At 41.9% G+C, this 12,011-nt stretch overlaps 1 protein-coding gene across 1 annotated transcript in view; it reads right to left on the bottom strand.

Moving 5' to 3' along the window:
* IRAG1 (inositol 1,4,5-triphosphate receptor associated 1) overlaps positions 1–12,011 on the bottom strand; it is a 589,242-nt gene that overhangs the window by 461,843 nt on the left and 115,388 nt on the right. Inside the window, exon 2 of the mRNA XM_078680946.1 lies at positions 1,223–1,416. Within this exon, the coding sequence (XP_078537072.1) occupies positions 1,223–1,345 (123 nt within the window). The 5' untranslated portion in view covers positions 1,346–1,416. The remainder of the gene's footprint in view (positions 1–1,222; positions 1,417–12,011) is intronic.

Here is a 12,011-nt window from a genome sequence, read left to right as displayed (position 1 = left end):
TGCAGATAGGCACTTATTGGTTATAATTAAACCAGCTGATATAGAATATATTTGAGTAAGCCGTGTCAGTAGGAAGGCAGAGGTGGAAATTATCCCCTTGCTGATATATTAACCGTGTACAATATTATGTGGTACATTCCATAAAAACAGCATGTCTAGGGTTTTCCAGGACAACTCCTCTTTTCTTTTACTGACGTTCGGCTATCATCTCTTCAACTATCATCTTCCGCGTTCATCGCCAGCTTCACATGATTGAGTAAAATGACCTACCTGACCTCTGTTTCCAACCAATGAGCCGCTCAGCTGCAGCCCAGCGCGGCTGTTTATCTGCAGACAGGAAGCGCGACCCGTCAGCGTGCTGTGCGCGCGGACACAGGGCGCGAACAGTCACGCGGGGTTCACCGCTGACATTGTTTCCCAACAGTATGAAAGGAAAGGCAACGGATGTTTTCAACTGGGGGCTGGAATACGTTGTCCTACAGCAGTTTCCAAAGATAATTCCGACTCTCACACAACAAACACGCCAAGTTATTAATGTTCTCTCTCCAAAACGCTTTGGGGCGTGGACGATTTAGTGGTTTTCGAAAGAAGCCACTCCTTCATCCCTGTGGGGAAGGAAATGTAACGATTTCAAAACGATGACATCCTTCTTGCCCCATCCATTACGGAAACAGCCACAAAATAGCCTGTAAGACAATGTTTACAATGCCAGGTAACGCTATTCGGTTTCCAGAGGCGCATCGTTATAGGGCCTCCAAGTGCTATTCTATCAGAATATATTGTCCAAAAATACCGTGGACGTGATATTGACTACCAAATCACGATATTGTGGTAGTCGACACTCTGGCTACGATATTTTTTGCAGGATTATGTTTTTGAACGTATTTTTCCGACATACAACTCCAATATGTGCAGTGCTACGCAGACATGTTTGTTAATTATATCTATAAACCCAGTTTCTCCCAAAGGGCAGCTTACCTTTACAATCACTTTCAAAGGCTCATGCTATGTATTCCTCATTACTAACGCAGCTATCAAACTCATTGCAAAAGTTTCGCTATAGCACATAGATCATGTAGGTTACATTCAAATTAAGTGAAACCTAAGAAAAATGCTGCAGTTTCATTAATATTTCCCTCCCCTGAAAGAGTATTACCGCCCCAAAAACGGAGGAAAGCAATGACACCTTGGCACGGAAGGGTTAAGAGACAGTGCAGCTTACTTTAACTGGAGAAGAGACGGAGCGCGGCTCTGCTGGCTGTTCCTCGTCTTCTGCCGGGGTTGGCATGGCGGGTGGTGTGCACTGTGCAGTACAGCGAACTGCAAACTGTCCTGAGGTCACCATGCACTGCTGGGAGCGGCAGCTTCTAGTCAACCCCAAATCACAGTACAGAGAAGCCTCCTCTGGTCCTCACACTGCAGAAGATGCCAGAAACACAAAGTGCATTTGTTTCAAAATATGTGTGCAAACACAGGGATCACTTAACAAAGCCACACTGGATTAAAGTTTCAAATGAAAAACGGGTTGTCTTATTTTTTATCTACGAACTAGATCAGTTACTCTAAAGTAATAGCATGTAATGAACAGTCTGTTTCTTTGTTGTTGTTTCATTACCTCTGAGCTTGTATCTATTACATCAGCATTCTTTCTAAAAATGTTCATAGCACTGGAGGGGCGCAAGTGGGGAATTGGCCTTCATCCTGTTTTTTTTGGGGAAAAGGAATACTGCAAGCAGCAGCAACTATAGGTGGCTTGTCCGCCTTGTCCCTTCTGAAAGATGCCAGAAGGGAGAGAATGTGTCTTCATTGCACACATCACTCCTGGAAGACACAAGGGGAGGGTGGCCAGGACTCTTCGTCCCTGGTCCCAATCGTTTTGAGGCCCATTGTTCTTTTACAACATAATTTACATAGTCAAAAGTAGGTCTGCAGCTATAGTGCAAACCGCAGCAGGTGGCACCAAATACTGTTTTTCTTTTCCCCAGCGTACATGGTTTCTTACTTACGAACTGCTGCTTGGATCGGCAGTGGCCCCAAAAGATTTTGCCACATGTCGTACAAAAGCTTCTAACATGCCTGATCACTCCATAACAAGTGTGGTTATGCTCACTTTAAAAACACATACAAAATCCTGGAAGTGCACTCACCTAATACCATGAGCCATAGGCAGTGGTGTAACCTAAAATGATGGGACCCCTGCAGAATGTAAAGCGGACCCTCTGAGTCTCCCATATTCCACAGATAGTAATTGGCCTTGGGACAGAATGGGTCCTTTTGGAGGGCTAGCAGGTCCTTTAAGAATTTGTGGTCCCTTGCACCACAGGGGCTTGCGTTATGCCACAGCCATTGGCTGGTAATCTCACTGGGTGTGGCATCGGGAACCAAGAGCATCCTATCTTCCGCCTTTTTTCAAAAGTGTAGCAGGATCTCAGCAGATCATGGCAGGACCCTGCAACAAAGACACCTAGTTGCTGTGGCGGCAAAAGGACAGACACACATACACACTGTATATGGTGTGGGTCGAAGACCACATGCAGTCATCGCCCTTTTATTATATAGCCTCTGGCCACGCCAGGCCAAAGGATGTGCATAGTGCAGTTCTGGGTCAGCCTGATACCACAGAGGAGGGGTCAGGTGACTTGTTGCATCCCTTCCATACTTGGCGTTGAACTTCACTGTTGCACTTGGCATGCAAAGTCTCTGAGCCATTGGCTCAAAGGTGGATTGGGCCTAAGGTTGTCCGCTGGTGGCAGGAGCGATCCTTCACTTCTTTAGGACCCGAGCTGTTCCATGGGTCAGTCTCAGTTATCGTTCTGGGACTACCGTTCTGGAGTCTCGTCATTAGGATTGATCCCCTCAGTGGTCTGCTGTCCTTGGGAGTTTTCCCACATGGCTTCTTCTTCCTCTGTCTCCGGGTCTTGCTGGCTGGGGAGATCTAACTTCTGGAACCACGATAAGTTCCTGCCCTTGTGAGCAGTGAAGACAGTGCCATCAGTGCGGGTCATTGTCCACACCACTGGTTCAAAAGGTGTTCTGAACTTCAACCGTAGCTTCCAGTCTTTTATAAGCACTTGGTCACCTAGTGAAAGCAACCAGGTCGTGACACACCATTTCAGGCTTGAATGCACATTGTTTTGTGTGCGCCTGCCTAGGGTGCCCACAGGATCATAGGGGGACAGTGTCCATTCTGGATGGCCCAGGATGGTATACCGTCTATGTCAGTTGAGCATCAAAGCCCAAGGGGGCCTTGTGTCCTCTGTACTCCCTTAAGAACCTGTGTGGACTGAGTTAGGTGTTGGTTCCTTCCACCACTGCAATCCTGAGCACCTTGTTCAGTGTGCTTATGAGGCACTTGGCTTCGCCATTGGCCTGCGCCCATTGAGGCGTGATGCAATGGTGTCGTATTCCTGAGTTCTCAAGCAGTTCTTTAAAATCTGACCCTTGGAAAGATGACCCATTGTCCATTTTTATTTTCTTGTGGCAGACCGAACAGTGCGAAGGCTCACTTCAATACTGGGGCCATGTTAGCAAATGCTGTAGTGTCTACCACATCGACGATGGGGTATTGTATTGTATTGTATTGTGGCATCCTTATATAGCGCAACCTATCACCACCAAGGGCATCCTGGCGCTTTGACCCGTACTCAATGAAAACAGTAGCTCAGCCTATCCTGGGAAAAAGATGAGTTTTTAGAGCCTTTCTAAAAGATAAAAGATCTCCAAGGCTTCTCAAGGATATAGGCAGAGAGTTCCAGAGTTTGGCTGCCGCTACTCTGAAAGAGCGGCCCCCCATCCTCACTCTCTGGAATCGTGGAACTACCAGTAGCCTGGAAGACGAGGAGCGTAAAGCTCTAGATGGACAATACCAGGCAAACATTCGTCGCAAAGGAATGGGGCCCAGGTCATGAATAGCCCTAAACACAATACACGCTGCTTTGTAGCGCACCCGTAGATGAACTGGCAGCCAATGAAGTTCTTGCAGTGCTGCCGTAGAAGAACTGTGATAGGGGCGAGAGAGGGCGAGTTTAGCAGCGATATTTTGCACCCTTTGCAACTTGCCCAAGAGTGTTACCGGGGCCTCCAGAAGTAGTGCGTTACAATAGTCAAGTCGACTTAGGATGGTACAACGCACTACTTCTGGTCTGGCTTGCACAGGGAGGAGAGGAAGGACCTTGCGCAGCATACGAATCAGCATCATACATGTTGAAGAGATCTTATTCACATGTAGATCCAACTGCAGGTTAGGCCCAAAAGTGACGCCTAAATTGCGCGCTGATTGTGCCGCAGACACCGTCTCTGAAAAGGACGGATGCCAGAAGTCTACTGGGAGGTCGCGAGGAACTCGATCGGTGGAACAGTGTAAAACCTCCGTCTTTGTTCCGTTGAACAAAGTACTTTCAAGTACTTTAAGTAGCTGTCAACTACAACTACTGTTACTCTTTGATCTGGGACGGCCGCGAAGTCAAGGCTTATTTTGGACCATGGTGCTGTGCAAGGCTCCTCTGTGATGATTGGTGCAGGCACTTATTGGGGGCTGGGGAGCTGGCAGGAAGGGCAGCATCAAACCATCACGTCTACTGTGTCCTCAAGGCCTGAGAACAAGACTTTCTCCTTCTTGTGATATTTCATCGGGACTGTCCCTTACTGGCCCCCAGGAGCTAGTGTGTCACTTGGTCCTTCAAGCACTCAGGGATCACTAGACATGCACCTCTGTGTATGAAACTCTCTGGCGTGGCACTCAGTTCATCGTGCACTCTCCACATCTTTATGAGTCATTCTTTCTCAGGGCCATGCCACCCATCGGCATCATATTATCACTCTCATCAGTACTGAATTCGACTAGATGGCCTTTTTGATCTCCTGAAGGTTGAGCACCTGCAAACATGTTTCTAGAGACACCATGTTTATACCGCTTTGCGTGGGCTCACTGCTTGGCTGTCCTTTGAGGTCCCTCCATCCTTATACTGCTTTCTCAGATTTATTTTCTTTGTTTGTCCTTTTGTATGTTTCACTCTTTATTACAAATTCCTTCCTTTTTTTTCTTCTTTTTCTTCCTCAAGTTCGGTGGTGATGGGAGTTAGTACTGGCTATAATATGCCCCTTGCACGCAGCGTTCACTTGCGGTGCCGATGCAGCCTTCAATACCCTGGTACCTAGGTTTCAGATAGGCTGTTCCGGGCGGGCTGTGCGATGAGTAGCCAGCGAGGAGTGGAGCAGCACAGGGATGCGCTGTCTGGCCTGTTTGTGCCACGATCGCCTCTTCTCGGAAAGACGGGCCGGTGAGTGCAGGACAGTGTTCACAACAGGCCTGGTGGTGCAGGACATAGATGAGGAGGCAGCCAGTCGGACGCTCAGCCCATGAGGCGCTGGTATACAGTGACCTTTTGGCCAGATACTGTTGCGGCGGCGTGTTCAATCAAAGGTGCGGCTGATAGTGCACACATGGGTCATCTTCGCCGCCAGTGTAGCAGGTCCTCAGCAGAATGTGGCAGGACCCTGCGCGGGGGGGCCTAGTTACTGCAGTGGTGAAAGGAAAGACACACACTGCATATGGTGTGGGTCGAAGACTACATGTGGTCATTGCCCTTTTTGTTATAGAGCCTCTGGACACGACTGGCCAGAGGATGTACATGGCGCAGTTCAAGGGCAGCCTGCTACTGCAGGGGAAGGGACAGGTGACTTATTACAACAAGCATTGGCATAGCCAATAGGTCTCGCCTTTGGGACGTTATAAGTGTTTAGTTATCCAACACGGATCACTGACAGAATATCGACAGTCAAAATATCGACTTACCAAAATATCGAGGTAAAAATATAGAATGCCAGAATATCGACTTCCTATCTACAAACAGGTAAGTACAAAAATATCGACTCCAAAATATCGATACGAAAAAATATAGACAGTAAAAATATAGATTTTTTAAAATATCTTAAAAGTAATTTTAAAGTACTATAATAATAAATATAATTATTTAAACATACTTAAATAAACTTAAAATTAATAAATAATTATTGTAACTTAAAAATGTTTATTTTTATTTTAAAACATATATATATATATATATATATTCATCACATATACAATATTTTTTCCATAGGATAGCGAGAGGTTTACATTTACTATTCCCACTCCAGTGAGTGCACAGTAGGGAAAGCGATGGATAGCGTAGGGGTTAAAAATAACTATTCCGAGTGCAACAGTAGGGAAAGCTTTGGATAGCGTAGGGGTAAAAATTACTATTCCCACTCCAGAGAGTGCAACAGTAGGGAAAGCGTTGGATAGCGTAGGGGTAAAAATTACTATTCACACTCCAGCGAGTGCAAAAGTAGGGAAAGCGTTGCATAGCGTAGGGGTAAAAATTACTATTCCCACTCCAAAGAGTGGAACAGTAGGGAAAGCGTTGGATAGCGTAGGGGTAAAAATTACTATTCCAACTCCAGCGAGTGCAACAGTAGGGAAAGCGTTGGATAGCGTAGGGGTAAAAATTACTATTCCCACTCCAGCGAGTGCAACAGTAGGGAAAGCGTTGGATAGTGTAGGGGTAAAAATTACTATTCCCACTCCAGAGAGTGCAACAGTAGGGAAAGTGTTGGACAGCGTAGGGGTAAAAATTACTATTCCCACTCCAGCGAATGCAACAGTAGGGAAAGCATTGGATAGCGTAAGGGTAAAAATTACTATTCCCACTCCAGTGAGTGCAACAGTAGGGAAAGCGTTGGATAGCGTAGGGGTAAAAATGACTATTCCCACTCCAGAGAGTGCAGCAGTAGGGAAAGCGTTGGATAGCGTAGGGGTAAAAATTACTATTCGCACTCCAGAGAGTGCAACACTAGGGAAAGCGTTGGATAGCATAGGGGTACATTTTAATATCCCCACTCTAGTGAAAATAAATTAATATAAATCACATAATTATAAATTAATCAATTAATACATTTTAATTACCAATTAAAAATTAATTAATTACCAATTAAATATTAATTAACAATTTATTTAAAATAAATACCAATTAATTATTTATCATGTTTAATTAATTATATTAAATTACTTCCCACCCTATTCCCCTATAAACGCACAACCCGCTACTAAAAATTAAATAATATTATTCACATAATTATTAATTACTCAATTAATAAAAATTAATTATCAATTAACAATTAATTAATTACCAATTAGAAATTATTTGAGAATTTATTCAAAATAAATACCAATCAATTAATTAATTAACATATTTAATAAATTAATAATTAAACTACTTCCCACCCTATTCCCCTATAAACCCACAACCCGCTACAGAAAATAAAATATTATTCACATAATTGTCAATTAAACAATTAATTAAAATGAATTATCAATTAACAATTAATTAATTATCAATTAAAAATTAATTACCAATGAATTCAAAATAAATACCAATTAATTAATTACCATATTTAATTAATTATAATTAAATTACTTCCCACCCTATTCCCTTATAAACCCACAACCCGCTACAGAAAATAAATTACAAAAAATTAAAATATTTATCAATTAATCAATTAAAATTAATTACCAATTATATTTTAATTAATTACCAATTAATAATTAATTAACAATTAATTCTAAATAAATAACAATAAATAAAATAACATATTTAATTAATTATAATTAAATTACTTCCCACCCTATTCCCCTATAAACCCACAACCCGCTACAGAATTATATTACACAAAAAATAAAAATTAATATTAACTTACCTAAAATTCGATATTTTTGTTGTCTATATAATGTCTAGTCGATATTATGTCCATTCTATATTTTTGATTCGATATTATGTCCATTCTATTCGATATTAAAATTTTCTAGTCGAGATTTTGGTAGTCTATATTATGTCTAGTCGATATTATGTCCATTCTATATTTTTTACTCGATATTATGTCTAGTCGATATTAAAAACTCAATATTTTGACTCTACACCATCCAACACAATATCCTTGGTGCAACAACATCAACTGTTGCATAGCTAAACACTTATAAGGTCCCAAAGGCGAGACGAATTGGCTATGCCAATGCTTGTTTTTATTTGAATTGAAACCCATGGACACAGAAGCACAGTGAGCACAACATTGTTCAAACAGTGTCTGCATGTAAGCCTCTATTTTAGTTCAGTTTAAATACTCCTTTGGCTGGATCCTCTCACTGCGCCATGGAGTATTGTTAATGTTTGAAAACTTTTTACTTACTCTAAGATTTATTTTTATTGTGACCTACTCACACCAGAGGCAGTTCTAAATGAATCAATGAATGAACAGGCACACACATATCCTTTGGCAATAATCTGTTCAATTGACCACATATTCTCATTACAATATACAGGTCCTACCAACAGCAACAAAGAAATATCCTCCTCTATAGTGTACTTATACAGTAGTATGCCATCATAAATAGTTTGCTTCATCATGCAACGCCCACTGTTGTGAGCAAAGAGAAGCATCCATGCACCGTCCTTTAAAACGTAAAAACCCTTGGCTACAGAAGCATTTACATTTTAATTTTTCCTACAATAGCACCCTGGAGATCATGACATGCACATTTTTTGTCTTAGCTGCTATTTGCATATAACGTGATGTTCATGACAAACAGACACTTGGAACTTAAGTGAAAACCAGCACACCAAAAGCACTACATAAACAACGATGAATAAAGAAATCCACTCTATGTGACGTGAATAACATGTGAAAAACAAACTCTCAAATCAGAAGGTATTATACATTTTAAATAACAAGAGCAACCCATACATCCTTGTGAGCTGGGTAAGTACAGGAGTACAAGAAAGTGTTCCCAAGGAACTCATTTAAACGGAACAATATACAGTCCGCAACTAAAGTTGTTGCTCTGATTTAATCATTGTCAGGATTATTTTGATTCAATGATGACCTTACATTGAGTCACAGTATTAATCAAATGCATTTGTATTCCTTAAAAAGCCCCAAAAAAACTTTTAATTTGAGTATACCTAACTTCAGCCGAAGCAGGTCATTTTATTTTGCAATTGTGGTCTGTATCACAGACGTATTACTTAAACATGAATATGCAGATATTTACACAATAAGAAATATATATTTTCACATTTAAAGTGATATTGTGACCCCAAATGTAGTGACCATAACCTATTTCAGTGAGTATTGTGTGACATGGTGGGAAAAATGAGACGGTTATTGGTGAGTTTTTTAAAAAGAAAAGGACGAGCAGAATACAATATATGATAATTCAATCCAAGCTGTTTCTTTTGTATGTTGTCGACGGCGTTTTGACCCTCTCTGGATACAGGGTCTCATCAGGACTGTGTATCTGGGGACAGTATAGCACATACATGTGTCCATGTAGGATCCAGTATGTTGGTTGATAAGGGATGCAGAGAAGGTAACCGGACTGTGTTGGCGTCAAAATCCTATCTCTCGATCGAGCAGCTTCCGGAAGCTGCTCGATCGAGAGATAGGATTTTGACACCAATTGGGTCATTACCACAGCGTGATTACGCGCAAGGAAGCAACATCTGGAACTACTCCATTAACTAAGGCGGACCTGAACACCAATAATGGTCTAATTTTTCCTACCATGTCACACAATACTCACTGAAATCGGTTATGGTTACTACACTTTGGGTCACAATATCACTTTAAATGTGAAAATATATATTTCTTATTGTATTGTGTAAATATCTCCATATTCATGTTTAAGGAATACGTCTGTGATACAGACCACAATTGCAAAATAAAACTACCTGCTTCGGCTGAAGTTAGGTATACTCTAACGAAAAGTTTTTTGTGGGCTTTTAAAGGAATACAAATGCATTTGATAATACTGTAACTCAATGTAAGGTCATTAATGAATCAAAATAATCCTGACTATGATTAAATCAGACCAACAACTTTAGTAGCGGACTGTATATTGTTCCGTTTAAATGAGTTCCTTGTGAACACTGTCTTGTACTCCAAATTAGAAGGTAGTAAGGGCTACAGACACATGCACCCCAGCATAATGACTGAAATTCCAGAGTGAGAAGCAGATCTTGCCTGCTTGCGCACAATAGAATCACAGCTGACTAGGCACATCTTTTTCTGGAAGGCTCCATATGCTCAAGTGTTTTTACAGTTTTTTATTACAAGAGATTCGCCACCATCTACCAGCAGAAACAGGAAAACGTTTGCAACTATTGATTGTAGAAACATGCAAGGATTAATACTTAACTCTAACAAAGAGTAACATCGAGTTAGCACTTCCCAACCTTCTTAAAAACAACGTCCAAGCACAGGGACGGTTGTAAAATGGTGAACATGTTTAAATCTCCATGCACTCAAACCCTCAACACCTGTACATCGCTGACTTGGCATTAGTGAACTTTATTTTGTCACACTCTCAATCTTCAATTACATTCACACAGTAAGGCGTTGAAGCATTCAAAAATTATGTTTATATTTGAACTGTAAAAATTGTATAGCATTCCTCTGGCTGTACGTTACGGGATTTCTGTCATGAAAAAGCCCCTTTTATCTATAGTCGATTTCCAAACACGTGATTAAGATGCTACATAAACTGTTTCCTCAAAGCCCACGACCAAAATAGCTCTTGAAAAACTCATTATTCTAGCAGACGAGTCTGCTGTACATATTTCAATTTAGCACGTGAACAAAGCTTCTGTCAACACGTCAGTGGCAACATATACAAAGAAAACAAAAATAGAACTACACTAGAGCCTCCAAAATGTAGCAGCTGCAGCCTTGGTGATGACCCTGCTCCTCCTGTAATGCAGCAAATGGTCCTTTCGAGTCATTAGTCTGAACAAGGCATCAAATCCACAAAAGTATGCACCACAGATGAACGCCACCTTTTCCTTTTGTAAGCATGGTATGTAAAGTATAGCACTGCCTCGTCAAGGTAAAACCAAATTAGAAAAAAAAATGTTTCCATGCAGCATTCTTCTCATTCAGGCGGCAAGATTTAGCTACATACTTTACCTTTACCCGATTGCAAAACGTTATGGGCAATGGTGAAGTTGATTCACCGTGATTCGAATACATAAACCAGAGACAAAACTTCAAACGTTGAAGTAAGGATAGTTTCAACCGGAAACAGGTAAAGAACAAGCCCTCATCCAAAGGAAAAACAAACGCACAGCCGCAAAAGTGAAAGCCGTAGCACACCTCCCCCACTTGCAAGTGTTTCACGGTGTGTGGAGAAATATGAGCATATTGGGAGGAGGAAGGTGAGGATCAAACGAAGGAATCTAAGTTTACTGTTTTTGCAAGTGGGGGAGGTGTGCTGTGTCTGCGGAGGAAGAGATAAGAAAGGCAGATGGCACCTGCGTGTGTGCACACGAGCGTGCACGCAAGCTTCAGGCCAGGAAAAGCTTGTGGGTAGCACTTTGAAAAGCCCCTTACAAAAAGTTGAGCAAGCAGCAAAAGCGCTGCTCTAGACTTGACCTAAAAATGATATTTGTGGTCTCAGTCTCTTCAGAACTGCCTCTGGTGGACATTTCAGCTCAGTAACACCCAAGAAAATGTAGCTTTTGCTACTACCCCCTCTTCTTTTACTGCCCATCTTACATTATTTTAGCTATCGATCCATCTTCATGACCTAATCCATCCATTTGGCCACTGATAGTGTATATGGGTCACAGTGCCCTATCATCCCACCTTGACAAACCTGCCTGGCCTCCCTGTGTTGTAATCTTCCTCTCCTTCTCTCCCTCCCCGTTCCCCCCTCTCCTCCCTGACCTCTTGGTATGAACCGCGCTCCATCCTGGAGTGTGGGTTAGAATGTTCGGATTGAAGCTGTTGCCGCCAAGCTGGAAGCACCTGTTGTATTCATGACAATAAACTTAATGTTGGAACCTATCCATTGGTAGTGATTTATTACTACATTTATGGCGACGAGGACGGGATACTGAGCCAGGGTCAGTGTGGTGTTTTCCCCCTGGATATATTTGACGCTTGAGCGGAACAAAGCAACAAGGAAGTCTCACCCAATTTAT

Source organism: Lissotriton helveticus, chromosome 3_1, assembly GCF_964261635.1.
Source record: "Lissotriton helveticus chromosome 3_1, aLisHel1.1, whole genome shotgun sequence".
Taxonomy (NCBI): Eukaryota; Metazoa; Chordata; class Amphibia; order Caudata; family Salamandridae; genus Lissotriton; species Lissotriton helveticus.
The sequence above is the reverse complement of the archived record's forward strand: the minus strand, read 5'-3'. Positions and strand labels throughout refer to the sequence as shown.